A 27,310-nucleotide genomic window follows, 5' to 3' on the forward strand; every position below is an offset into this window, starting at 1 on the left:
TGGGGGGGGGGGGGAGAGGTGCGGGCGAGTGTGCCGTGATTGTACTGGTCAAGAGAGGCGAGGCAGGGCGTGGTGATGCCGCGTGGTGATGCCGCACACGTGCCGAGAGAGAGTGTGTCTGCGCGGGTATGTCTAGGCGCGCACCGGCGGTCGTACTCGATGTAGTTCATCTGCTTCAGCGCGATGCCGATTGGCAGCACTCGCCGGTCGAAGGTCCGCTCGGACATCTTTAGGGAGGGGAACTTGGGCATCGTCCACGCCTCCTTCCACTTTGGGTGGATCCCCTTGTGGATCCACCTGCAGCAGCGCGCACGGGAGGGTGAGGGGTGGGGATGAAGTGAGGGCGGCGGGCAGCAGCCGCGCCGCAGATGAAGAGAGAGAGAATACTCCTACGGCACGCACATGTAGTAGCAATAAAAGTACGCCGCTTGCTTGGTCAGCTTTGCCTGCGTCGGCGGTGCGGGAAGCGCGCCGCCGAAACTTCCCGGCGCCGAGCCACTGTGCGAGTGTTGATCGTCGAAAATTTGCTGCAGTACATCAAGGTCGTATCCTGTGTCGACTTTGCACCCTTGCTGCTCGAAAAGGGACAGATCCACAGACATGGCGTTTTTTGCAGTGGTGCTGTGTCAAGTACACAATTGAGGCGCGGCGCGCCAAATTGGCTCCTTAGCTCGCGGCGCCCCATTGTCGCCACCTTGGCGTCCATCCTTAGCTTCCCAAACCAGAGCTCCAAGCCCTTCCCGACCGCCCCACGCGACCCGAGATGGTGCGATCGAACCGTCTCGCGCCGCCCGAGCCGACTCTGAGGCCCACGAGACCTCGCGACACACTCCCAGCCAGTCCGAGACCAGAATCCTCGTCGCGCCATGGCGAATTCTGTGCTGAGGTTGGCCCTCAGACGAATTCGTGGAGCACCCCCACCTCTCTGACGCCCCTCCCTGTACGCCCTCGCAGTCACTCTCCAAGCCCAAGAAGATCCCCAACGAGACCTTCTGCATCATCGCGCTCCACTCGCACAATGTCTTCGTGCATTCGAGTGCGGCCGGCGACGGCGCCGGCATCAAGACGCGCGTCGAGGGTGGCTGGCCCGGCTTGGGCACCGACCGGCCGAGCTCGGTACCCTACACCCCCGCTTTCCCCCACGTCTCATTCGCCCCCCGCACGCGCCCTGCACAAGGCGCTCCCCACTCAATGCGCGCCTTTTGTCGCCTCACAGGACTACCTCAATGCGCAGCGCACTGCGTGCCACGGGCTGCTGCCGGCCGACGTGAAGAAGATCCTCAGGGCCTGCCGAGACAACTTCGACCGCCTCTGCCTGCCCTACCTCCAGCTGGTCAAGCGCACCGACAACTTGCTCGACTTCAAGAACTTGGTGCAGAAGGCGGCGCGGCACCACCCGGACCTGAACATCATGGAGATGATGGAAGGCAACAAGTACACGGGCGCGTGGACCGATGCCAACTACTCCCGCGTGAAGGTCGACATCGAGCACATCATCGCGTGGTCCAAGCTGGCCGGCAACATCGCGCACTTCAAGTTCCTCTACGCGTCCGGCATCTTTGAGCAGCGCTACGTCCCCTTCCTCGGCGTCGACGTCGACTCGACAGACCGCGACTACCAGGTCGCGCTCGTCGCCTCGGTCGGGGTGCGCAAACTTGCTTGGCACACTCCCTCCCAGCTCCCCAAACTCAATAACCCTGCGGACCCCCCCCTCCCTCCCTGTGCAGTGGGCTGGCACCCGACTCGAGGTGCGCGACATGGGAGCATTGTGGGAGCTGAACATCATTCCCTACGCGGGCCCGCTGCCGTCCTCGTCCCGCCGCCCGTCGGGAGGAATCACGCCTGCCCTGGCCGGGCTCGTAGCGGCCGCCAGCGAGGGACGCCCCTGCCTCACGGACGGGACCGCCACCGCCGACGCGGTCATCGGCGTCGACGCGCCGTACCTGCTCTGCCAGAAGCCCCGCCTGGTCGTCTCCTCGAACGGCACGCTCGGCTTTAACCCGCGCAACGTTTCGCGCGACCGGCAGAGCGGCATCATGTCGGCTGCGGACGAGGACTTCAACCCGGCGCTGACAAGGGTGCGCCCTCCCACCGCCGCCCGCCGCCCGCCGCGCAGAGCCCCAGTCTACAGGCAAGCCCGACCGAGCCCGACCCAATCTCCCCTCCCGTCCGCAGGAGATGGTCCTGGTGGCAATCTTGGCGTCGTTCGACCTCAAGCTCGAGTCGGAGGCTGTCATCATCAACCTCAACGCGCGGCCCGACCTCAACAACCTCTTGGTCCGCATCATCGAGTGGGTCGAGCCGCCTTCCTCCTCCACCGGGCCGCTGCCCCCGGCAAACGAGGCCCGCCTCAAGGTGGCGCTTCTGAACGGCCGGGTGGACGCGCCGGACATCAAGTTCCTGGCCGTGAAGCCGTCCCGCCTCCGCCCGCTGCGGCGCACTTGTCTCCGCGTGCCTGGGCGCCCTTCTCCACAACTCAACGCCGCGCCCGCTGTGTACAGGCACGACGACGTGGTCGACGCGAGCGGCTACGTGCGGGAGAAGCCGGCGCAGCGCTCCTCGGCGCTGTCCTCCGCGTCCTCCGCGTCCTCCGCGCGCCTGCAGCTCTCGCGGCTGCCCGCGACCACGCCGCCGCGCGTCACGCCGGCCATCCCCACCCCCCCGCCGCGGCCGGACCTGGTTGAGCAGGCCAACATCCACAAGGCCATCGCCGCCACCTCGCCCAAGGAGCACCGGGACTTCCTGATGCAGGCCATGGCCGACACGTCCAAGGCGACTGAACGTACGAGATTCATATCACACCGAGATTGAGATTGCGCCGAGATCGAGATTGCAATCTCCCGAGATCGAGATTGCAATCTCCCGAGATTTCGCCGAGATTTGAGCTCGAGAAAGCGCTCAGCGAGAGGTGTGCAGACACCCCTGCCGCTTATCCAGGTGCGCATCGGCGTCCACAACCGCGACTTCCTCGGCGAGGAGGTCCCGCAGGCGCTCGCGCGCCAGGCCAAGAAGGTTCGCTGCGCAGCCCCTGCTGTCTCTTCCCCCCCCACCCTTGCTGCCGCCCCCTGCTCCACCCCCACCCCCGCTCCACCTCCCAGGCCAAGACTGCCGACGACAAGCAGCAGAAGCGGCGCGAGGTGGAGAAGGAGGCCAAGAAGGAGGGCGCGCGGACGGCGGCGGCGGAGGTGCTGGCGCAGGCGCGCCGGCTGACGCCGGCGGACCTGCTCGGCGCGGAGGCGACGATCCTCGCGGACAACGGCCTCGACAAGCCGCACGAGGGCGAGGAGCAGAGCGACGGCAGCGAGACCGAGGACGAGGAGGGTGCGTCGCGGCCTCTCAATTAAGTCCTATACACGGGACCCCCACCCCCGCTTCCTCCCCCTCCCCCCTTCCCCCTCCCCCCTCCCCACCCCACCCCACACCCGTCCTCCTGACCCCTTCCTCCGTGCGCCCAAACTTCAGGCGACGCTGGCAAGGACGAGCTCGCCACGCGCGAGCCCTTTGCCGTCTGCCTGAAGAAGCGGTGCCGCGTGCGCTCGGACGACACGGTGATGGTGGGCCTGTGCCAGCGCGGCATGCCCCCCACCGAGGCGGAGCTCGACAAGAGCAACTGGCTCCCTCTCTCGCTCCTCAAGAAGGCGCACCTCGGAGGCGCCGTCAAGAAGGTGCGTCCATCGTCGCCACCGCCGCCGCCGCCGCCGTCGCCACGGCCCTATCCTGTGTACACTCCCCCCCCCCCCTTCTTTCCGCGCGCAACGGCCCTTGACCCCCCCCCCCTCCCCTCCCCCCCTCCCCTCCTTCCCACCCTGCGCAGTGGCTCGACGCGCACCACGGCGCGGACGACCAGCTGGAGCCAGGAAAGTTCGGCTGGGCTCCCCGCGTTTGCTGCGCCGCCTCGCGCTGCCGCGCGTGCGACCCCCTGGTCGACTAGGCGGCCGGCCGCTGCGCAGCGCAGCAGCGGCTCTCCACCCTAGGGGGGGCGCGCTGTGGCGTGTTGCAGCATCTCCCTCTCGCCTCCCACCCCCCCCCACCTGTGCACTAGTGGGGGGCGAGAGGACTTAGCATGTGCCGGCCCGCCGGCGCGCACCTTTGCGGTGCGCGCCGTGGGGCTGGCCCCGCCGCAGCCTGGCGCTCGGGCGATTTGCGAGTGTGGAGGCGCGCGTGCGCGTCCCCATACACCGCGAGATGCCTCTGTACCCTCTGTACCCTGTGCGCCCCGTGTGTGCTGGCGCGCTGGGCTGCGGCGTGTGTGGAGGTTCGGAATGTGCGGGATGTCGAGCAGTTCCACCCAGTTCCGCCCAGTTCGGGCCAGTTCTGGCCAGTTCGGGCGGGTTTGTGGTGGGTTGTGGCGAGTTCCTGGCAGTGTGTGCGAGTGCTCGCGAGTGCCTAGAGTTCGCCACAGTTCCTGCCGGGTTATACAGGTGTTTCTCAAGTTCTCACTCCGTACCCGCGTTGACCGGAGTGGGTGTGAAATTTGGCTTGTCCCTCTGAAGGAGAACTGCGCGCCTCCGTCTGCGTCGCCGTCGCCGCCGCCTCCCTCCGCCTCGCCGTCGCCGCCGCCTCCGTCCGTGTCGCCGTCGCCGCCTCCCTCAGCCTCGCCGTCGCCGCCGCCTCCCTCCGCCTCGCCGTCGCCGCCGCCTCCGTCTGCGTCGCCGTCGCCGCCGCCTCCCTCCACCTCACCGTCGCCGCCGCCGCCCTCCAGCTTGCCGTCGCCGCCGCCGCCCTCCACCTCGCCGTCGCCGCCGCCCTCCACCTCGCCGTCGCCGCCGCCCTCCACCTCGCCGTCGCCGCCGCCCTCCACCTCGCCCTACTGTGAGCCGCCTGCGGTGGTCGCAGCCGCCGTGAGCGGTTCTCCGAATGCCCTCGGATTCTACCAGATGAACACGACAGGCCACTGTATGAGCAACGGCAAGCACCCGGCTACGCTCCAGGCTCCAAATCTGGTTAATGGCGCCGGCGGGCTGCTCAACTTCGATGCCGCGGTGGAAGTTGCGGGTGCGCTCTGTGCGAGACTAACCTCTTGCACCAGTTTCGATGTCAACAACTATTCGGGCTATGATAACTCGCCGAACTTGTACGCCAGCAACGGACAGGCGATGCTCGAAGAGCTGCAAGGAATGGCGTGCAACGGTGAACATGGAGCCACCGGCCAGCCATGGATCGAGTTCACCAATTGTGGCCTACCAGCGACGCAGTCTGGCGTGTGGAGGTTCTATGACAGTCGAACGAGTGGGAACCGTTGTGCAGTCGGCGATGACTGTCCCATCACGGAGACTCAGACGTACGCGCACCCCACCAACGTGTGCTTTGTGAAGGGCGAGTGCGAGGCCTGCGACAACTACCCGGAAGCAAGCAGCCCGAGCCACGTCGACACGTATTACAAAGGGGCGGACACTCCCTTTGATTTTGCGGAACTCAACACTCCTCCCGGGGCTACCTTTGAGGACAAGCTCCAGGCTTGCAAGGACAAGTGCGACACCGACTCCTGGAGCGATCCCAACCGCTTCACGGGCAAGTGCGTGGGCGTCGGCTACGCTGCAGACGCAAATCACGCGGGACTGAGCTTCTGCTACGGCGTGATGGACCCGCCGTACCATCAGGACGCAGCCATGGAAGGCTCGCCAAACTGGGTCCTTCTGATGAAGGAGAACTGCGCGCCTCCGTCTGCGTCGCCGTCGCCGCCGCCTCCGTCCGCGTCGCCGTCGCCGCCGCCTCTCTCAGCCTCGCCGTCGCCGCCGCCTCCCTCCGCCTCGCCGTCGCCGCCGCCTCCGTCTGCGTCGCCGTCGCCGCCGCCGCCCTCCACCTCACCGTCGCCGCCGCCGCCCTCCACCTCGCCGTCGCCGCCGCCGCCCTCCACCTCGCCGTCGCCGCCGCCCTCCACCTCGCCGTCGCCGCCGCCCTCCACCTCGCCGTCGCCGCCGCCCTCCACCTCGCCCTACTGTGAGCCGCCTGCGGTGGTCGCAGCCGCCGTGAGCGGTTCTCCGAATGCCCTCGGCTTCTACCAGATGAACACGACAGGCCACTGTATGAGCAACGGCAAGCACCCGGCTACGCTCCAGGCTCCAAATCTGGTTAATGGCGCCGGCGGGCTGCTCAACTTCGATGCCGCGGCGGAAGTTGCGGGTGCGCTCTGTGCGAGACTAACCTCTTGCACCAGTTTCGATGTCAACAACTATTCGGGGTATGATAACTCGCCGAACTTGTACGCCAGCAACGGACAGGCGATGCTCGAAGAGCTGCAAGGAATGGCGTGCAACGGTGAACATGGAGCCACCGGCCAGCCATGGATCGAGTTCACCAATTGTGGCCTACCAGCGACGCAGTCTGGCGTGTGGAGGTTCTATCTCAGTCGAACGAGTGGGAACCGTTGTGCAGTCGGCGATGACTGTCCCATCACGGAGACTCAGACGTACGCGCACCCCACCAACGTGTGCTTTGTGAAGGGCGAGTGCGAGGCCTGCGACAACTACCCGGAAGCAAGCAGCCCGAGCCACGTCGACACGTATTACAAAGGGGCGGACACTCCCTTTGATTTTGCGGAACTCAACACTCCTCCCGGGGCTACCTTTGAGGACAAGCTCCAGGCTTGCAAGGACAAGTGCGACACCGACTCCTGGAGCGATCCCAACCGCTTCACGGGCAGGTGCGTGGGCGTCGGCTCCAGTTGTAGTTCCCACATGACGCTCCCATCTTGAGCACTTGTGGACCCCTCGACCGTCTCGCCCTCCCTCACTGGTGTGTTCATTGGGGGGGGGTCATAACAAACACGGTACAGGATCGAGGTGCACGCTGCAGAAGCAGTGTCGTCCCCCCTCTCCATCAAGCATCATCTCACACTGAGACGTCGGCGGCGATGGCGGTGTGACCGATCGAGCTACAAGAGGAGCTTGTTCAGCAGGATCCAGGCAATCCGACGCACTACCCTCCAACCGGGCCTGAGATCATCCGATAGCTCCCGTCACCTCTCCGGATGATGTGTGGTCGAACCACTCCAGAATGGGTTGTCCCATCATTGTGAGGAATTGTGCAGGAGTGGGGAGAGTTGGGCAATTCGCGTGCAGCGGGCAAGAGGGGGGGGGGGGGGTCAGCCGCTTGGTGTGAGCGCGAGAGATGGGCCAGAGATAACCTGTCTGTCCGACCGTACGCTGTCACGGAGAGTCCGTCACGCCCTGGGAGGAGACGGGTCGACCCCGTGAGGACCAGATCACGTTCACCTTGTCGTAGCCCGAGAGGGTGTCGACCTTAGCCACTCGGTGCCGCCTCCTCCCACCGGTCCGCGTTTGTACTTTATGTAGCTGGCCAGCTCTAACCAAGCATACAGAGAGTTGCTCCACCCCCCTCCTGCATCAGACGCCCCCCCCTTCCCCCCCCCCCAAGCCAAGGACTTCCCTCACCGCAATCGACCCGCGTGCTTATCCTGCCGCGACTTCCTTGCACCAAGCATACAGAGAGTTGCTCCACCCCCCTCCTGCATCAGACGCCCCCCCCTTCCCCCCCCCCCCAAGCCAAGGACTTCCCTCACCGCAATCGACCCGTGTGCTTATCCTGCCGCGACTTCCTTGCCCTCCTCGGCTTCCTCGCGGACCCCGCCGATCCGCCTCCCCCGACCGCCCATCTGCACCCCTCCCCCTCTCCCGATCCCCCATCTCCCCAAACACGCCCCCCTCTCTTCCCCACCCTCAACCCCCACCGCCTCCTCCACACTCGGGTCCCTCCCCCTCTTCCTCCCCCGCTCCCCTACCCCGCCCCCCCCCCTCCTCGTCCATCCCGCCCCCCCCATCGCCTCCCCCCTCCCCGTCCCGCGCCCCAAACCCGGGCGCCTCCACCTCTCCGCACCCCGCGCATAGCACCCCCCCATTCGCGGAGAGCACCCGTCCTCTTCATGCAGCCCCGGGCTGTCTAGATACCGAGTGCCAAAACACGTCATGCACTCATCTCTTCTTTTAATGTTAATCTTTTTGTTTTTTTCCTTGATTCTGAGAAAACGTGTATGACTCTCGACCACCCCCGCCCTCACTCTCCATCCGACCCCTTGTTCGTCCGGGCCAGTCTCTTGAGCGCCGCTGCCGCTGCCCGCAGCCTCACGAACGCAGAGGCGAGGGCGAGGCCGACAGCCTGCGGCGCGTGCGGCGAGTAGGCCTCCTTCTCGTCCGCGTCGGCCTGCTGCGACAGCACCACGCCGCCGCAGAGCGTCGAGAGGATGACGGTGAGCGAGAGGGCGGAGCTCACCTCGACGCCCGCCACCTCGAGGCCGAGCTTGAGCCCGACGAACCCGAGCACGAGGGCGACCGCCTTCTCGAGGTAGACGAGGTCCGAGACGGCGACAGAGAGCAGCTGGTAGAGCGAGCGCAGCCCCACGACGGCGGCGATGTTCGACGAGTACACCACAAAAGGGTCGTCGCTTACCGCGAGCACGGCAGGGATCGAGTCGACGGCAAAGATCACCTGCCACGGCGACGTGAGCGGCGGGTGAGGCGCGGCGTGCACGCGTGCGCGGGCGCCTGCCCCTCCCCTCCTAGCTCACGTCACACAGCGCGATCGAGACGAGGGTGGCCGTCAGCTGCGTGAAGAGGACCCCCGCCCCCGCCTCGTTCGGCACCGTGAGCCTGTCGCCCTCGAAGGTGCCCGTGAGCGGCAAGCGCTCGAGCAACTCGATGACGACGCCAGGCAGCTCGGCGTCGTCGTCGTCGTCGTCCGCGCCCGAGAGCAGCTGGTACGACGAGAAGAGCAGGAAGGCCGAGAAGCCCAGTAGCAGCGGCGCAAAAGCGCTCGTCGCCGCGAGGCCGGCAAAGATGAAGACGCCACGCAGCAGGATGGAGCCGGCAATGCCGTAGTTGAGGCACTTATCGACCGAGCCGGGCGGCACCTTGAAGTAGCGAAAGATGAGCAGGAAGACGAAGAGGTTGTCGACAGAGAGCGAGTCCTCCACCACATAGGCCGTCAAGAAGTCAAACGCTGCCGCGCCGCCCTTGGCAAGCCAGACGCCGCCGTCAAAGGCGAGCGTCGCCCCGAGGAGGAGCCCAAAAGTCCGGAGGCTGTCGTCGTACATCCGCGTGATTGCACCCGAGGACCGAAGGGCGTCCTTCAGCTCGCTTGCGTCTATCGTGCGACTGTCGTCCCGGTCAATCATGGCAAAGATGGCCTGCCGGTCGGGCTGGGAGCACGCACCTCGAGCTGGTCGACGAGTTCGCTAAAGCCCTCAAAGTCCAAAGCCTTTGAGGTGCTGCCACTCTCCTCGAGCATCTCCTCAACCTTGCTAAACTGGCCGAGGAGCGCCACGCAAATCGTGCAAACCCGGTCATCGTCGAGCGTCACAAGTGGCGCCGTGCCGGTTCGCATCAGCAAGCGCCTGCTGTCGGCACGCATCGGCATTTGCGTTGTTGGTACTGATTCCTCGACTCTGCGCCCAAAAATGAAAAAAAAACCGCGCCAGCATCTGGCACGTTTAAAGCAAAAAGAAGTCTGCTGATATTTCGGGGGCGCCATACGTGGACCGTCGTCTACAGTCTGTTGCGGGCAGTAAGAAAACGTGGTTAAGAAACCAAGCGATTTCCGCGAAAATCTAAAGAAACTACGGTCTACGCGGACGGCGCGCCGCAGGCGCGGCCCCAAGAAAGGGCCCACACACGAGTGTGAACAGGAGCCCCGCTCAAATTCTCTCTTCGCCTGGCGCTGCGGCGCGCGCACTTGTCATTTGCCCAAGTCTGCGGTGACCGGTGTTCTGGGGGCGGGGCGCGGACTGGCACACACACCGGCACACCAATGAAAAGAATTCTTCAAACACAAGCCTCTCTCACAGCACGCTGGCACGACAAGGGCGCGGACTGGCGCGGACTGGCACACACACCGGCTCACCACCGGAGCCGCCTAAGCGACTCCGATGAAAAGAAATCAAAGCCTTACGCACTCTTCACACAGGGGCTCTCACAGCAGAAGGTTCACGGGTCCGACTACAGTGTGTACAGCGTTCAGGAGTGAAAGCACAACTCTGGGCGAAAAGAAACGTGTGAGTTTCCGGATCCCCAGCAGGCGCCATTACGATGCTCTCCGTGCTCATCCTGGGCGCTGCGGGCGCGCACGACCGCTCCGCGCCGCCTTCGTCCCTCTCCCGGAGCCGCGTGCTCCAGCACCAGCAGCAGAGCACGCGCGGCGACGCGCTCGCCACCGTGCAGTGCCTGCGCGGCGGCGGCGGCGACAAGTGTGACGTCATCCTGGTTGGCTGTGGCGTGCCAAAGCGCGGCATGGGGTGGTACCACGCGAAGCAGATGCTCGATGGCGACGTGCCCTCCGCCACGCTCACCACCGTCGTCGAGCCGTGGTTCCTCGGCCAGGGCAAGGACTCGCCGCCCGGCCAGACGTTTGGCGTGTGGGCAGAGGAGATGAGCAAGGCGCACGGGACCAAGTTCTGCGCGTCGCTGGACGAGGTGAGCATCAACGGCCCGACGATGGCGCTCATCTCCGGCCGCACCGCCGACAACCCGCGGCTGCTCAAGGAGGTGATCGACCTCGGCTGCACCGCCGTCTACCTCGAGAAGCCGGGCGCGCCGACCGTCAAGGAGCTGGAGGAGATGCGCGCGTACGCAAAGTCGAAGGGGGTGCAGGTCTTCATGGGATACAACAAGAACGTCACGCCCTACGTCCGCAAGGCGCTCGAGTTCGCGCGCAAGCAGAAGGGCGAGACCACCACCACCTACTACCACAACAACGCCTACAAGCCGGACGAGCTGCCCGAGTGCTTTGAGCGCAACGCTGAGGGGATGCTGAAGAACATGGCGATCCACGAGCTGGCGCTGCTCGCGACCTACTGGGGCGTGACGGTCGACAACATCAAGTCCGTCACCCCCGACGCCGCCTTCTCCGAGTGCAAGACGCTGACGGGGCCGGGCGGCAAGCAGTTCACCGACTTTGCGAAGGTCGGCTTCACGGTCGAGACAAAGGACGGCAAGACCATCACGCTGATGATCGACCGGTGCGGCTCCGACTCGGGCGGCAACTCGATCGCCGTCGTGAGCGACGCCTCGGGCAAGGAGCTCTTCCGCGCCGAGACGCCGGACGCCGCGCTGTCGACAAAGGTTGCCGAGGCGGCGGCCAAGGACCCGGAGATGATGCCGTACTTCTTCCTGCAGCACGACGACTACATCACGCTCAAGGAGCTCTCCTCGTCGCACGTCATCAAGGGCGCCGCCGGCGCGCCCGAGGGCATGGCGACCATCGACGTCGCGGTCGACGCGCTCAAGGTTGCAGAGTACCTGACGCCGCTCCTGCAGGACGCGCTCAAGTAGAGGAGCAGGGGGGGCACGCCGGGCGGGGCGAGAGGGCGCCGGGGGCGAGGTGGAGGGAGCGGCAGGGGAGCGGCGCAGCCTCTCGCTCTGCACACCCGTGTAGAGAGGGAGGATAGGATATATTGGGGCAACACCCATGTGTCGATGCCCTCGTCGCCGTCCGCGGCTCAGCGCTCAGGGGCTTGCGCGAATTCACACATCAGCTCGCGCTTCCCCGGCCGCAGCCCAGATCCTGCTCCCACACCGCTGCCGGGGGCTCTCGTGGGCCTATTCGTAGGATGGTATCGTTTGTTCGTTTGGAGCAGTACAGTGCACAATGGTCGCGGAATGCACGAAAAAGGAAACGGCGAGGAAATTCCAAGACAGCGTTTTTCTTGGGCGTGCCAACTGGGTCAACGACGTCAAGAACAAGCGGCAGACGTCCTCTTACCCTCGGCCCCAGTGGAGGGCGCCCGTACGCGTACCGCAGCCTAGCTCCGCGAGTTCCCGCGCGGACGGGCCCCTCCACCCTTTACGTACGGATCATGTAGTCCCCACACTCGCTGTCGTGGGATCGCTTGTCATGCGAGAAAAGCACTTAGCACTTGGAGTGCAGTCGGCCGCACCGCGCGTTTTCTTGTTTTGTATCCGCTTCTCTTGGAGAGTGCCGCTGGCCACAGTCGGACATATACACACATATGCGAGCGCTGTTCGCCGCGACCACCGCCGGCTTCGCCGCCGCCCTGGTCCTGAGGAGCTGGCTGCGCCGCACGATTCTGCTGCGGCGCATTCCAGAGAGCGTGGAGCTCGAAGGATGTGGCGTGGTTGCCGTCTCGACACAGAGCTGCGGATCCAACACACTCGTCACCCTCGACTGGAGCAAGGTGTTTGGGACCCTGCCGTTCAAGATCCCATTCTGCTCAGCGGTCCTCACCGAGGACGGCACCATTTACGTGTCCGGCTCCATCGGCCTGGCACCGCCGTCCTCCGGAGGTCCGCCCAGCATCGTGCCGGGTGGGCCCAAGCCAGAGATGCTGCGAACGATGCAGATCGTCGAGGCGTGTCTGAAGGCGTGCGGCGCTGATGTCCAGGACATCACCATGGCTCACTGCTACCTGGTAGACAACACAAAGGAGCGCTTTGGCGAGATGAACGCGGCGTATCTCGAGTTCTTCGGAACGAGGCCGCTGCCGGCGCGCATCACCGTCGGCTGCTCCGCGCTGGCGCTCGGCTCGTGCGTCGAGGTGGACGTGATTGCAAAGGCGTAGAAGTGATTGCAAGGCGTGGAGGTGATTGCAAAGGCGTAGAGGCACGGTCGGCGCACGGCGCTGCTGTGCGACGTCGTCAGGTCGTTTGGTATTGGTGCCCCAGCTCTGTCACCTGTGTGCGAGCGCTGTATGTAAACTTTGAACCATGGTGTCATTGTTGTTTTTGTTCGCCGCTTTCAGGGTTACTACGTAAAACGTAGCTCGAAGGTTAGAGTCTAAGTTACTTAGAGCCGAAGGCGTCGTCCTAACGTCCTACGCGCTAGGCGCTACTAGGCTAGGGGTGAGGGGGGGGGGGGGGGGGGGGGTTTTCCCCCCGGGGTAGTCGGGACCTTAGGCTAACGTACCCTCCCCTATTCCCTCGGGGCCCCAACCCTCACTGATTTCGGCTGCCTTCTGGTTGCGGCCGGCAAAGCCTGGTTGACATGCCGCGCACCTCCAACGCGGCGGGCGCTGCTTCAGACGGCTCCGCAACGCCCGAGTACGGCAGCAACATGCCCGAGCACGGCAGCAACATGGAGGTCGACTGTGCTCAGATGAGCGACTCCGGGTCGTCGACGCAGTCGGAGGAGATGGCGCTGCCAAACACGCAACCGGCGGCGCGAGGGCAGCAAGCGCAGCAGGGAGGAGGGGGTGACTCGGAGGACGAGGAGGCGACCCAAGAGGAGGCGGAGGATGCGGAGGACGCGGAGGACGCGGAGGCGGCGACCCAAGAGGAGGCGGACGCGGACGCGGAGGAGGAGGAGGAGGAGGAGGGGGAGGCGGCGGCGGAGGAGGAGGAGGCGGAGGAGGTTGATTTGGAGGAGGCTGAAGAGGAGCCAGAGGCCGACGGCGGCGTCGGCGGCGCGGCCGGCTTCAACAATTACATGATGATTTGCAAGGGCACCGATGGGGGCCGGCTCGAGGAGTTCGTCGCAACTTGGCACCCAGCCGGGGACGAGTGGTTCGACAACGACTTGGCAAGGTTTCACTGCATGCGCGATTCGCATCCGCCCGGCACCGCGACCTGCCAAAAGTGCGACGACTTCCCCCCGTCGCCGTGTGAGTGCTTCCCGCCGCTGACGGCGCGGCAGCTCAAGGACCTGCAGCCCGAGGTCGGCGACCGGGACGGCCTCATCACAAAGTACCTCATGACGGACCCGCAGCTGGGCCGCGCGCTCCTCGAGGTGATGGCGGGCTTTGACTACAACGACAAGCGGCTGCAGCGGTACGTCGACAACATGCCGCCGCTTGAGCCGCGCGGGCGCGGGCGCGGGCGCGGGCGCGGGCGCGGGCGGGGCCGCGGGCGTTCGTCGGACCTCGGCAGCACGTCGGCTGACAGGGCGCGGCCGCGGCGCAGCGGCGGCGCCTCGTCCTCGCAGGCAGCCTCCTCGCAGGTGGCCCCTTCCCGCGCGAGGGGTCGAGGGGCCGGCTCGAGGCCTCGGGACGAGGAGCCCTCGCCCCAGCCCTCGCCCGGCACTCCACCCTCCCGGCCCTCGCCCCGCGCCGGCGGCGGCAGCTCGAGCCGCGCGAGGAGCGGCGGACGAGGCGCCCGGACGGGGGCAGGGACCTCGGGCCGCGGCTCGCGCAATGTGCGCCCCCGCCTCCCGGCGGCAGAGGCGGAGGCCGAGGCGGCTGAGGCGGCCGAGGCGGCCGAGGCGGCCGAGGCGGCCGAGGCGGCCGAGGCGGCCGGGGCGGGGGCGGAGGCGGACTCCGATTCGGCCGCGACGGAGTCGACCAACCAGCCGGAAATCCAGCCGGCGGCGGCGGGCGACGGCGCGGCCACCGAGGACGAGGACGATGACGACTCGGACGACCTTCTCATCGTCGACTGAGGCGAGGTCGTAGGGGGGTGGGACGGGCATACCATCGTTGAGAGGTAGCACCGAGGGCAGCCGCAGGCAGCGCGATAGCGCGAGTGGAGCGAGAGAGAGGCGAGGGCATGTACCCGCGACGCGACGAGTCCCGCGACGAGTCCCGCGTCGCGACATGGGAACGGCTGGAGCTGAGGACGAGTCGGTGGAGAATGCGGCTTTTGTGTGGCTACTGTGTACAGTGTATGTTTGCTCATGAAGAAAGAAAGAAAGAAAGAAAACGGACAACCCAAGGGAGGGATGGGAGGACGGCGCACGCCGGCGCACCACACAGCCTCACAGGCTGAACACAGGGATCGTTTAAGGAGAGGCGGTGTGGATGTGGTGCGCTAGCCGTCGCCCACCCTTGGGCGTCCGCCTCTTCCTATCTCACTTCGCAGTCTCTCTCCGATTCTCGCTTCAACCTTCGTGCCACCTCGCGGTCGCCCCCTTCTCGTCGTGCTCTCCCTTGTCACTTCCTCCTCTGTCGCGTCGTTCTCCTCTGCCTCGTCCTGCGACGCCGCCGCCGCCTGCCGTTCCCTTGTTCTCTCGGCTTCTTTCGCCTTTCGGCGCAACTCCGCCCTCCTTGCTGCATATCCTGGCCCCTCGAGTCTATCGAGCCGTCATGTGTTTGCTCCCACCGTGCAATTTCTCAGCCTGGGCGCGCGACGCCAGCCCGCGGCGCACGGTTTACGCCTTTAGCCATGGACCAGGCTTGCTCCTACTCGACCTCGGTCGAGCGCCGCTGCGCGACGGACGAGGAGGGCCGCCTGCGCTGCCAGATGCTGCGGCGCACCTTCCGGCACTGTCCAGGAAAGCCCGCAGAGGAGGTGGAGAGGATCGAGGAGGAGTCGGACGGGGCGGCCGCTGAGTGGTCACTGACTCCCTCACCCTTCGGGAGCGGCTCTCCCTTCGGGAACGGCTTCCCGTTCGGCGGCAACAGCAGCGGGGCCGACGCCCAGGCTCGCGATCCCTTCACCGACCCCTTCATGGACTCACTCCTTGGCAGCTTCTTCGGCAATACCTTTGGCGGCTTGCTCGGCGGCGGTTTGCCCAGAGGTCCCGAGCAGTCCCCATCGGGCCCGCCCGAGCGGCGAGCAGCAGGCGGGGGCCGGACTCCACAAGAGCCGCGGGCGGCTGCGCTGCGGCCGCGGGTGGACGAGGTTTAGGGGCTAGAAGGCAGGCGGCGTGGGTTCGCCGTCGATCTGAAGGAGAGGGCGACCCATCAAGAGCCATAGGAACGAGAGTGTCGGACAGGCGGTTAGATGGGGCAGAGTGTGTGTTGAATGTGTGTTAGTGGGGAGATGACGGACAGGTTGTGGATTGCGTTTGGCTGAAAAGTGAAATATCTCTTCGACGAGCGGCGGGACGTGTGAAAATGCGCCTAGGAATGCGCTGGCGTTGCGGCCCGGCAGTGCGAAGTCCGAAGACGATTCGCGGTACAGGACCATCAAACGACAAACCTACTACCTAGTCGACCTGAAACGTAAAAAGCTATAACATACTAGCAGGCGAGGCTCACACACACACTCCGGCGCTACGGCTTTAGCTCGGACGACTGCGCAACACCCTCTCCGCCCCAAAGGTTCCGAGGATGTGGTACTCTGTGCCGATGGCGCGGCCGAGCAGCCCGATGCCGCTCTGTCGCTTGAGCGAGAGCGAGCCCTGCTTTGCCGGGATCGCCTCCCAACCCTCCTCCAGCCCAGCCCAGCTCTCGTAGTAGGCGCGCCGGCTTCTCAGCGCAGTCAGCGCCTCCTGCTGTGCGACCTGGCGGCGGAAAGCGGCCCCGGGAAGCGAGAGCGCAAAGCCCGAGCTGGAGCGGTCTTCATCCTTCCCTGCCGAATCGCCAGCCTCGCCGCCACGCAGCCGCTCTTCAGTCATTGCCTTCTTCTCGCAGAGCTGCCGCACCCCCTGCGCGTCGTCCCAGACGCCGGTGGAGAAGAAGATGCGCTCGCCCTGCGGCACAACCACGTCGCCTCTGGCGCAGCCGCTCGGGCAGTCGAGCCAGAAGCGCAGGAGGCCCTCGTCCGAGCCTGCTTGCGCGCCAAGCGGCCGCTGCACGCACCACCCGCCTGATGTGAAGTCAACCGCCTGCTCGCCGTCAAACGTCACTATCTTGCCGCCACCTCTCGCGTTGAGCACGCGCGTCTGACTGCGTGGTCCCACGAGTTCCTCTGCCTCATTTGCGAGCTCGGCCTCGAAGTCCACCAGCGCCGACACAACCACCCTCGCGCCCGACCCACCCCAGCCTTTGATGTTCTTCGGCATCCACGACCCTCGCTCGAGCCCGATGTCGAGCCGGACGCGCCACGATGTGCCTATGAGCGTGGAGGTGTACGAGGCGCCGCTGGCGACAGCCGGCAGGAGCGAGAGAATCAGCGCCTTGCACATAGCGCCTCACTCGGGGGTGCCCAGGCAGACTGAGCCCGGGGCAGGCGTAACCCACCCTCCCGGGTCCGTTCACATAAACGCACAACCGGGTCCGTTCACACAAAAACAGAAACACGAGTCGACGGCCAGCCACGCCTCCCGCCGCGTGTCGCCGTGCGGCAGCCCGAGGATGCTGCGGCTGAGCTTTGCGCTTGACCTGCTCCCGCTGCTGCGTCAGCTGCCGCTGTAGCCCAGCGCTGCCGGCCCGCCCGTTGCCAGCCTCGGGAGCCCGGAGATCAAGAGGCCCCGCCACGCCCTCGCCGCGGACCTCTCGTTGCATGCCCTCCCACGCCCTCTTGAAGGACTCGCCCGTCGGCGTCAGCTGCCCCAGCTGCGCGCCGAGCGGGTTGACGTTGGTGGTCGTGGGTCCGTTCACAGCCTTGTTATTGAGAAGAAATACGTCATGTGGCGCTTCACATAAACGCACAACCCCGGGCCCGAAATCGCACAGAGACAGTCACGCAAAACACGGGGTCCCAGGGAAGGCGAGCAAAAACGTTATCACGCGCGCTAGACGCCGACTCGGTCGGAGAAGAAGAAGTGAGAAGAAGAAGTGAGAGTCGTGATTTCTTGTTGGTTTTCAAAAATCTCTCCGACTCGGAGGCCGCAGCACCGGTCAGGCGCGCAGCCGGAGAGAGAGGGAGGCGCTCAATCGCCGCACGCGGCGAACGCCTCCATCATCTCCGCCTTCATACGCACCATCCTCCCAGCAATAGCCTTGTTATTGAGAAGAGAGTACTTCTATGGCGCTGTGCGCTCGTCTGTGAGAGGTTGAGGTGCGAGCCCTGGAGGCCCTGGGGATGGGGGGAGACTACCCGCGGGCCTAGAAGGCCCGCGCGCAGGGGGGTGGGCTAGGGGTGGGACATTGAGACCGGTCATGAATGAGTGCGCGACACGCATGTTGCGAGCAGCGTTGTTGATGTTCTGCGCGTCGCCACAGACGGCGGCGCGCGAGAGCTGTTGCGAGTGGTGCTGGGCGAAGCCCCGGGCGCTGCCGGAGGCTGTGCCGTAGTCGGTGCGGTCGACGGCGCTCGGGCTGCCAACCTCTTTGGCGAAGTTGAAGATGATTCTCTTTGTTGGCGGCGCGATACCGCCCTGGCTTTCGACGAGACAAATCTTGACGATTCCGTTCTTGACATGGAGCGCGTCGTAGTACTGTCCCTTGTGCTCTTTGACCCCGCCTTTGCCGGTCGCATGGACGAGCGGGCCCTGTGACTTGTGGCCGCGCTCTTTGCACCTAAGAACCTTGAGCAAGGTTTGGTCGAGGGTGCCGCCGAAACCAAATTTGTGGCCCAGTGACGCACAGCATCCGCCGTGTGCCGCCGAGCCCTGCCCAGCCTGCCTCGTCTTTGTGAGGGCGCAGGCACCTTGACTTCGTAGTGGATGGACATCGCGCTGGGACTGCAGGTCCCCGCCGATCTCACACATGTCGGTGACGTGCCCCTCGTTGAGATGGAAAAGTCGTCTGAGGGTTCGCCTTGTCACCGAGCACGAGCTTGCCGCACGCTCCCGAGGCGAACTGAGAGACGGCGATGAAGCGTGTCGCCTCCCGATGTTTGACGCCGTCGGGGTCGTCCATCTCAGCATCTAGCCGCTCGCAGGCGGCGACGCAGCGAAGCCACCGCTCGTGCGACGCAATCTGAGCGAGCGTGCCCTGTTTAGGGACTGGAGAAGTGCTCTGCTCAGAGTAGAGGTCGGAGACGGGCGGCATCTTGCTAACGAGCGGGAGGCCGGACGGACGGTAGTACCGGCAAGGTTGTAGTTGTTGACCATCCGGAAAGTCGACATGCTTGGCCCGGGCGCGGTAGACGCCCCAGAGCTTGATGCAGCGGTCACGGATGGAATTGTAGTATTTGTTGAAGTAGACGAGCGGCGGCGGTTGCACGAGGGGCGGTGCGCCGCCGCCAGCAATGGCCCTGGTAGGCTGGCCTGTCACGTAGTGATGGCCAGACGGCGAGGAAGGCGGGTTGTTGCACGAGTATATGGGCCAAAAGCGTCGAAAATGTCCCAAAAAAGCGTGTCTCGAGTTTGTGGCAGCTCCGCAGCCTGCGCGCGCTGCCGGGACGCACCGCTCGCGCGTTCGGCACACTCGGTGGACCCCACCGAGTGTGCCGAACCAGCTGGAGTGAGTAGGCTCGATGCCGCGCTCGCTGTGGAGCTGCCACAAACTCGCCGCCGAGCGTGCCACCGACGGCGTCCTGGCGGAGGTGGTGGAGTTTGAGACCTGAGGCTGCGGAGGTGACGCCTGAGGTACCGGCCCGTGCACAGCGACTCAGCCGGCGACCGCAACGGGCTCAGACGAGACTTGTCGACGCGTTCCGGCTCAGCTTCACCGTGGTCCTCGGGCGTCTGTCGACGTCAGGACCACCCATACAGCTCGCGGGTTTGAGGTCGCAAGAGCCAAGATGGTGGCGTTTGGACATCCCAACCATCACACAAGACAGCCTGTAGGTGATGGCGGGACGGCGCAGTGTTTGTGGCACTCGGCAGTAGGCACCCGCGGCACGGCCCCGCTATCGGCTCTCGCGGGCTGCGGAACCGGACCCAGAAGGGGACGGTCCGGGCGAGTGTGGCAGCTCCTGCGCTAGTATGGGCACCCTCTATCATAGCACTACTGATCCTGGTCATTAGAGCTGCCAGGGATAGCGTCAGGAGCCGGTAGGAGTCAAAACCCCTCATATTTGAGACATCGTGGCCCATAAGGTGGTCAATTGTTCAGCAGGGCACGGCACGGTCAGCAGCGCCGACAGGCTGTCGCAAGGCGTGATAGCATGGTCGCAAAGAAATAAATAAACGAATAAAACGGTCATCTCTACTGTGAGATGGGTAAAAAGGAACAGGTCCCCGCCCTTGCGATCTTTGTGCAGGGTTCTTTGTGGGTGTGGTCGGCGACTAGCCGGGGTCGCAAAGACCAAAGTCGCAAAATACTAGCGAAATTCTCATGAAAACAAGTAGAAAATCGCGCAAAAAAGAAAAATCGGGGAAAAATCGGCGCCTGCGGCGGGCCATGGGACCCCATCTCCCCCCCGCATGGGTACCCCCTAGGGGCCCCGCCTCCCCCCAGAGGGCGTGCCAGCTGCCAGAGCCGCGCGAGCGCGTCTCGGTCTGCGCGTGCCCCATACACGGCTCCAAAAAAGCAAAAGCAATGGCGTGGGCGTGCGGCCGGAGAGGAGACAGACTGCTCGTAATCACAACAAAACACATCAACGTCGGCGCAACGGGCAGGGCAAACAAATTCTGCGCTTTCAGGAAAGTGGGATGGAGAGGCCACCCAGACCCGCGACCCGGCACGCTCTCGCGGCTCGGCTCCCCCCTCCGAGAGTGCAGAGAGTCTCCCGGACCCCTGGCCGGACCCTTTACCGTAGTACTAGTCGCGGCGAGCGCCCCGCGCGCCGCGCGTCTCTGGCCCTCACGCGCGCGGGCGCGGGCGTGCGGCTGGCTGCCTGGCTCGCCGCGCAGAGAGCCGTGCATGTAGAGGGGGGGCGGCGCCGGATAGCAGACGCAGCGCGCACGCACGCGCGGCGTCTGGCGGGCTCACTGCGCCTTGGAGCCGTCCTCGAACTTGCGCGGCGTCTGGAGCGAGAAGAGGCAGCAGAAGCCCGAGATGAAGATGGTGAAGAGGAGCGCGAAGACGAGCAGCCCCGACCTGATCGATCGTACTGACCGCGGACAGATCACTCCAGACAGCAGACAGGCCGACGTCTGCACGCGGCCGGCCGGGCGAGAGGCTTGACACGATCCGACCCTGCGACCCTGACGCTGCTGCTCTAGCTATCAGACATGCATTGCTGACTGCTGCCACAATGTGCGACCGGTGCTCACCCACTTGGCGGCCTCCCGGTCAGTGGTGAGGCGCAGTTCAGAGCTGTCGATGGCGCGATGCTGCACTGGTCCCACATTGGTGACACGAGACCACCACGTTTGCCGGTCCAAGAGAGAGGCACCGGCGCTGTCGTGAGAAGGTGCATGGTCCCTCTTGACTGCCCATGCGCGCGAGGCTGTGTAGTAGGCATAGCCTCGAGAGTGCCAGCAGCCAATCCGAGGCAGTTTGTGACGCGCATTGCGTCAGAAGCGTGCACGCGCTGGATGGAAGGACACCTTCCTACTGGCCGTACGATCAGGTCGTCACTGAATGCTAGATACTAAGGCCGCGAGCTATGCAGGTCATATACTCGTGCAACAACCCAGGCGGGCGACGAAAGCACGCGTCGGCGACGTCGGCGTGCCCTCCGATGTTTGAGCCACCTTTCGCCAGAGCAGGCGCACATCGCTTCCAGGGAGGGGGGCGCCCTTCTCTCCACACCACATGCTAGGGGGGGGGTCCGACCCCCCCCAGCACCTTCACCACATGCTAGGGGGGGGGGTCCCCAGAGGCTTCACCACATGCTAGGGGGGGGGGGGGGTCCGGAGACTCGTGGTCAAATAAATAAGAAGTAATATATCTTTACTTCCAAAACCCGGACGTGCCTCCACCGGCACGCCGCTTCCGACAGGGTGATGGAAGGTTCGACGCACCCCCGGACTGGGCAGAGAGATCCCAGGGCATCTGGCCTGGGCTGTCCACCCCGCCCCCACTTGCCCTGACTACACAGGATAGCGTGCCCCGACAAACGGCGACACATAGCGGGGGACACTGCGCCGGGGGGTATGCCTAACTTTGGTGCTTTGTGTGGGTCGCGTTCCCATGGTAGCTGTGTGGCTGAAGCCCTCGTGCCGCTGGCTTGCCCCTTCCACCTTCCAGCGGCTGGCCCCTCGAGACTGTCGGTGCTTGGCGGGAGGAGGGGGAGAGGGAGGCCCGGTGGGAGGAGAGGGAGAGGGAGGCCCGGTGGGAGGGGAGGGAGAGGGAGGCCGTCTTGGGCTCTTCTCCTCCCCCCTCCCTGGGCTCTTCTCCTCTCCCCACCCTGGGCTCTTCTCCCCTCCTCCCTGGTACTCTCGGCCTGATTACCGGAGCGACTGCCAGAGCAGACGCTGGGGGGACACTCGCGCCCGGAGGCGGTACGCACGACCCGGAGGCGTGGGGATGGGTGGGGGCCGCGCCGCCGCCGCCGTGCCGCCTTCTCCCGCTTTGACCTCCCCCAGCTGCTTCTCCTCAAATCAACCTGTGAGCTTGCGAGGCGGCGGGGGTGGGAGTGCTCTCGGGCGGCGTGTGCGAGCGCGCGCGGCGCGAGATCTTTTTCGCGAGGGCACGGTGGGTCGGGTGAGTATCTCGCGCGCTCGCACTATTTCACGTATATCAAGCACTGCCTTTGATGCCTTTGCAAGAACCGCCAGCGGCGGTGGTCGAACCGGTTCGCGGTTCGAGCCGGGACCTTTTGGCTCCCGGTTCGGAACTCGCTTGGAGGGTTGCTTCGCTCTCGCGGAGCGAGCGCGGGCGCGTGGGTGCGTGTGCGCGTGCGCTGCTGCAAGGCGAGGCGAGGCGAGGCGCGGGGCGGCGCGGCGCGGCGAGGCGGGCGGCGGCGGCGCGCGGTCGTTCTTTTTGCCCGGGTGAGGCGTGGCTTGCGCGCCGCGCGGTGATGACGCAGCACGCTGAAAAGTCCTTGGTGAGCCACCGCGGTGGCGGCGAGCCAAAGCAAGCCACCTGCCGCATGACGGTTGACCGACGGCGTCTCGGGTCACGTGGTCAAATAAATTAAAACGCACACCTCTACTGTGAGATGGGTAAAAAGGAACAGGTGTGGTCAGGGCCCTCCGGGCCCTTGATTTTACACTCATTTCGCAGCATTTTTCGAAGAAACTTATCCGTTGGAGTTACATGAGCCTTGAGACTGGTCAGATTCTCCAAGATATTTTGGACTTTCAGCCACGATTTCACATTTTTTGGGGGCAAAATCGGCTTTTTTTGGCGGCTATTCTTAGCCCCCGAACTGCTGGGGGGTGCCCCCCACATGTTAGGGGGGGGGTCCGCCCCCCCCCCACAGAGGCTTCCCCACATGCTAGGGGGGGGGTCCCGCCCCCCCCAGAGGCTTCACCACATGCTGGGGGGGGGGGGGTGTGGAGAGAAGGGCGCCCCCCTCCCTGGAAGCGATGTGCGCCTGCTCCCACCGAGAGCTGCACCTCTTCCCAGGCGCGGTCGAGCTCCTCTGGGCGTGCCGTTTGCCCTGGCGAGGATCTCGAAGGAGGTGCGCAGGCACCACCGTGTTGAGGACGGGCACGATGACGTCGGGCAGGTGAGTCCGCATCCAATAGTACGGGGTGCCGTTGCGCGAGCGCAGCAGCTTGTAGAAGAGCTGCGAGACGTCCGGGTCTTTGTCGGTGTCACGCAGTTGGTCGACCTCGTCGAGTACCTTGAACCTGCCGGCGAACGTCTTGAACAGCTGGTTCCGCTCGTACAAGGCGTCGGTGTCGGTGTCGGGCGCGACAAAGGTGCCGACGACTTTGACACCTTGGAGCTCGCCCTCCTGCTGCTCGAGGATTGCAGCTGGGATGCCGTCGACGACATCCGCCGGGCAGATGGCCTTGATCTTGGCGTCGTTCACATAAACGCATTTAGCCCCGTTCACGCGCACGAGCTTCTTGAGCCACCCCACCCACCTCTCGGTCCGGCTGAGGCTTGGACCCACCCACCCTCCCTCCACCCCATGGCCTGGCTGATTATGAGGCGAGGAACCCACACACCGACCGACCGACCCCCCACGGCCCCCGCACCCCACCCAACCAACCACCCCAGCCAGGGGGAGACACAAACAAGCAACCGCACCCAGCCTCGCGCGACGACGACTAACTAAGACAGAGACACGTGCACGGAAAGCAGACAGACGTGACCCACAAGCGACAAACAAAACAGAGCGCGAGCCGCCATCTTGGACTTCTTTCTTCCATTTGCAATAAGAGAGAGCCACATACACTGAATAAGTGCGTAAGAGCCACCTACTACACTCTACACTACTGAATAGCTTCGGCAGGCACGTGTCCTATGTAACGGCCACGTGCGAATTGACCAGGCTGCGACGCGGCTGGCTCGTGCGTCCCCGAACCCAAGCCTTACCGCACAAACATGGCCCTCATCGCCCTCTCCCTGGCGGCGGTGCTCGTCTCTGCCGCGCCCAAGTACACGCACGAGTCCATCCGACGCGAGCTCCAAGGTGGCGATGACCCTCCCTCCCTTCCGCACCCTCTGCAACCCGGCGCGGCACTCGAGACTAAACACTCTTCCCGATCTCAGGTGGTGGCGGAGGAGGAGGGGGAGGTGGTGGTGGTGGTGGAGGAGGCGGAGGAGGCGGAGGAGGCGGGGGAGGCGGAGGAGGCGGAGGAGGCGGCGGAGGAGGCGGCGGAGGAGGCGGCGGAAATGGAGGCGGAGGTGGGGGAGGCGGAGGCGGAGGTGGCGGAGGAGGTGGTGGAGGTGGAGGCGGTGACGCCTCGGATCGCTACGTCGGTTGTGGCCGACTTGGCCGCTGCGATGAGCCCGCTGGGTGGGTGAGCCCGACCGAGCAGCACGAGGTGCGCTGCTGCTCTGACTCGTTCATCGGCGGCTGGAGCCAGCGCAGAGACAGCTGCCCGTGGACAGAGTCCAACGCGCCCGAGATGGGTGGCTGCCACGAGGACAAGACGTTTGACGAGGCCGAGACCATCTGCGCCGATGCCAACGCCCGCCTTTGCACAGCCGCCGAGATGCAGGCTGACTGCATCCGCAGCACTGGCTGCGGCCACGACTCAGAGTTGATCTGGGCCGGTGATGGAGGCGAGCCAGCGGCTCCTCCAGCGGCTCCTCCTCCAGCCCTGCAAGCCCCATTCCGCTTCCAAAAGTACAATGGGCCCGCCGTCTCGTTCCCTCTGTCTGCAGCCGGCGCAGCGACGCTGAACACGACGGACGCCGAATCGCCGGTCCTCTCGTCCGAGTCGCTCGTCGAGTTTCCTCCCGACTGGGCGCCGGCGGCGACCCACGCGGACGACGCCGACCCGTCGGCCTTTTGGGTCGAGTTTGAGGATGTTGTCGACGTTCAGCTCTTGCGGCGCGCCAACCCCCTTCGGCCCGCCAGCGAGTTCGCGTCGCTGCCAGAGATCATGCTCGGCTACACCATGACGGACGGCGCCGAAGCGGTGCACTCCGAGTTCCCCAACACGTGGCCGTCGGAGCTGGTCAAGCACCTCCTCTCACGCGGCACACGCATGGACCCGCAGATCGTCCCCCAGCGATCGGCGACCGACTTTGTCAATACTGACGTGCGCGCCGTAGGGCGGCCTTGACCCAGCTGTGCTAGCACTTGGAGTGTCCTGCGCCCCCGTGGCGCGCCCGTCGCCCCGCGCCTGGCGCACAACCTCGCGGCGGGCTTATCGCCACACTCAAACACGCGCGCAGGTGCTGCTCTCGCGCATGGCCGGCTGGGCCGTCTCTGAGGTCTCGCCCACAGCCTTTGCCTGCAAGTGGGGCAATGGCCGCGCTCGACCGGAGGAGGTTGCCTGGGCGGTGTCCCAGGGCACCCTGCCAGGAGTGCCAGCCTCGATCCGCGCCAAGATCACAAATATGACCTTGGTGTCGGCCACCGACTTCACTGCGTACCCCGAGGGGTCGCCGCGGCACCCCTCATACCCAGCAATGCACTCCGCCGCCTCCTCCGCCGCCCTCTGGGTCGCCGTCATGATGGACCTGTCGCGGGCGCAGCTGGCTGACGCCCGTCGCCTCGACTGGGCCGTCTCCCGCTTCCGGACGCTGGCAGGCGTGCACTACGACTCGGACAACCGGGTCGGTCTGTCCATTGGCCAGGAGGTGATTGCGCGTCGCCTGCCCGACTTCCTCGCTCAGTTTGGGGCCGACCGTGACGCGGTGCGTCGCAAGATTGAGCAGGTGCGCACCGACTGGTCGACGTACACTGGTTTCGAGTGAGCGCTTCCCGTCGCCCAGAGCACCAACGAACGGATCGACAGGGACACGGGCTTGGTGGGGAATGGCAGAGGCGAGGGTTGGACACGGGGGAACGGCCGGCTGCTGTGGAGTGTGGGCTGACGACATGGCTTGGCCCGCGCGACTTGAGTAAAAGCGGCGAGAGAGCCCCCGGCCCGCCACGCGCCACGCCCCGCACGCGAAAATGGAGATGTGGCTGGATAGTGACATCTTGCTTACGAAATAGTTCGAATGCTTTGTGTGCAGGGACGGGTCATATTCGTTGTTTATAGATCTGTTTGGCGCAGTGCGCTACACAGTATATAAGGGGACCCGCACACATTCGCGATTCGGTTCGCGTTGCCTGTGCGGATGGAGGCGGCGCGCCCACCGCGACACACGAACGAGACAAGATACGCGCCATGGCGAGAACAGTTCTCCACATCGATTCGCAAGCCTCATCACCTCATCGAGCCTGTTTCCCTCGAGTCTACTCGTGCCTAGCACACGGCCGCTAGTACCTCTCGATGCGCGAGGATGCCCAAGATGTGGCAAGCACTGAGGATCGGGTTGTGGGGAATGCCCTTTAGCGGCCCGAAGCTCGGCAGCCAGATCGCGAGGCTTGCGCCGAGGAGAAGGCAGACTCGAAAGCTCGCGATGGGTGGCGTGCTGGACAGCAGCCCGCATGCCCCGACGACGACGGCAACAATGTCCACCTTCATGAACCGCTCAGCCCACTGCTCGTGCCCGTAGCTGTGCGCGCCGTGATAGACCATTGTCGTGAGTAGCACCAAGACTGAGACCGTGCGCATGCGTAGCGCGCACTCAGCGGCGCATTGGCACCACCAGTACGTGAGGAAAAGACCGCCGAGGGTGCCCGTCAGCAGATTCAGAAGGTGCCGGGGCACTGAGAGCTGGGGGGTGATGGAAGCGGATGAGTTCGACGCCTTTGACTTGGTGGCGAGCACACTGGAAGGGTTGTCGCCGTGTGCGGCGATCATCATTAGCGCGGTGAAGCCATCGTCCGCCTGGCAGTTGATCTCAGCACCGTGCTGCAGCATTGCTTTGACCGCCGATGGGAGCGCCGCGGAGTTAAGGACGCAGCCGGACAACCATCGTTTCAGAAGTTCCGCCCAGTGGTTATTGGTGGCGACGATCACTAGCGCCGTGTAGCCGTGGCCCAGTGCTACCACTCGCGATGCAGCCTCATGATGGCTAGACATCGGTAGTAGCCCAGCGGTCTCTGTCTTATCGGCGACGGCGGGCGCTCACAGAGCGCGGAGAATAAAAAGCCAGCGATTTAGTAGTGGTGCGCGCCACGAGTCTGCTGTGAGAGCATGGAGAGGTGTCGATTTTATTAATAATATTCCTGCCTGAGGTAATGGCCGCGCAAGACGGTTGCTGCGCAAAGTGATCAGTTCTAATGAATGTACCGGGGCCCAACGGATGATGAATCCGGGGCACCCTCCGCTCGAATCCCTGGCCGGGGGTTCGAGGTGGCCCCCACCCTGGGGCCTTACATCAAAGGGACTGCTGCAGAAGACGCCCAATCTTGCACAAGTGCAAGAACCATACCCACCCGAGGCGCCGCCACGCTGGCAACCACCATCGCGTCACGAGGCAGTCGATCTCCGCCGCGGCTGAAGATCTGGAAAAGAAAAAAGGCCGCTTTGCGTTTGTTTCATAACATCTCGAAGGCTAAAG

The 27,310-nt window shown here is 65.0% G+C and overlaps 5 protein-coding genes across 5 annotated transcripts; 4 read left to right on the plus strand and 1 right to left on the minus strand.

Moving 5' to 3' along the window:
• Positions 1 to 763: 763 nt before the first annotated feature.
• EMIHUDRAFT_106240 (hypothetical protein) lies at positions 764 to 6,695 on the plus strand (the record flags this gene model as incomplete). The annotated part of the gene is made up of 10 exons (XM_005760588.1): positions 764 to 766; positions 955 to 1,116; positions 1,217 to 1,645; positions 1,749 to 2,078; positions 2,176 to 2,782; positions 2,909 to 3,012; positions 3,099 to 3,321; positions 3,463 to 3,665; positions 3,815 to 3,861; positions 4,703 to 6,695. 10 exons carry the CDS (start codon positions 764 to 766, stop codon positions 6,693 to 6,695), a joined length of 4,101 nt encoding a protein of 1,366 aa, XP_005760645.1.
• Positions 6,696 to 8,013: 1,318 nt separating this feature from the next.
• On the minus strand, positions 8,014 to 9,372 carry EMIHUDRAFT_106241 (hypothetical protein; the record flags this gene model as incomplete). Its single annotated transcript, XM_005760589.1, has 3 exons — positions 8,014 to 8,445; positions 8,525 to 8,968; positions 9,169 to 9,372. The coding sequence occupies 3 exons, from the start codon at positions 9,370 to 9,372 to the stop codon at positions 8,014 to 8,016; spliced, it is 1,080 nt and encodes a 359-aa protein (XP_005760646.1).
• A 1,356-nt stretch (positions 9,373 to 10,728) lies between these two features.
• Positions 10,729 to 11,601, plus strand: EMIHUDRAFT_438414 (hypothetical protein). The gene has a single exon (XM_005760590.1). It carries the CDS (start codon positions 10,758 to 10,760, stop codon positions 11,280 to 11,282), a length of 525 nt encoding a protein of 174 aa, XP_005760647.1. The 5' UTR covers positions 10,729 to 10,757; the 3' UTR covers positions 11,283 to 11,601.
• Positions 11,602 to 11,959: 358 nt separating this feature from the next.
• Positions 11,960 to 12,529, plus strand: EMIHUDRAFT_217815 (hypothetical protein; the record flags this gene model as incomplete). The annotated part of the gene is made up of 1 exon (XM_005760591.1): positions 11,960 to 12,529. One exon carries the CDS (start codon positions 11,960 to 11,962, stop codon positions 12,527 to 12,529), a length of 570 nt encoding a protein of 189 aa, XP_005760648.1.
• Positions 12,530 to 25,099: 12,570 nt separating this feature from the next.
• EMIHUDRAFT_217821 (hypothetical protein) lies at positions 25,100 to 25,609 on the plus strand (the record flags this gene model as incomplete). The annotated part of the gene is made up of 1 exon (XM_005760592.1): positions 25,100 to 25,609. One exon carries the CDS (start codon positions 25,100 to 25,102, stop codon positions 25,607 to 25,609), a length of 510 nt encoding a protein of 169 aa, XP_005760649.1.
• Positions 25,610 to 27,310: the final 1,701 nt, after the last annotated feature.

The sequence above is a fragment of the Emiliania huxleyi genome (assembly GCF_000372725.1).
Source record: "Emiliania huxleyi CCMP1516 unplaced genomic scaffold EMIHUscaffold_75, whole genome shotgun sequence".
NCBI lineage: Eukaryota > Haptophyta > Isochrysidales > Noelaerhabdaceae > Emiliania > Emiliania huxleyi.

What these genes read in the sequence shown, in the direction of transcription:
- EMIHUDRAFT_438414 (XM_005760590.1), top strand. Translation starts at nt 10,758, where the DNA reads ATGCTGAAGAACATGGCGATCCACGAGCTGGCGCTGCTCGCGACCTAC.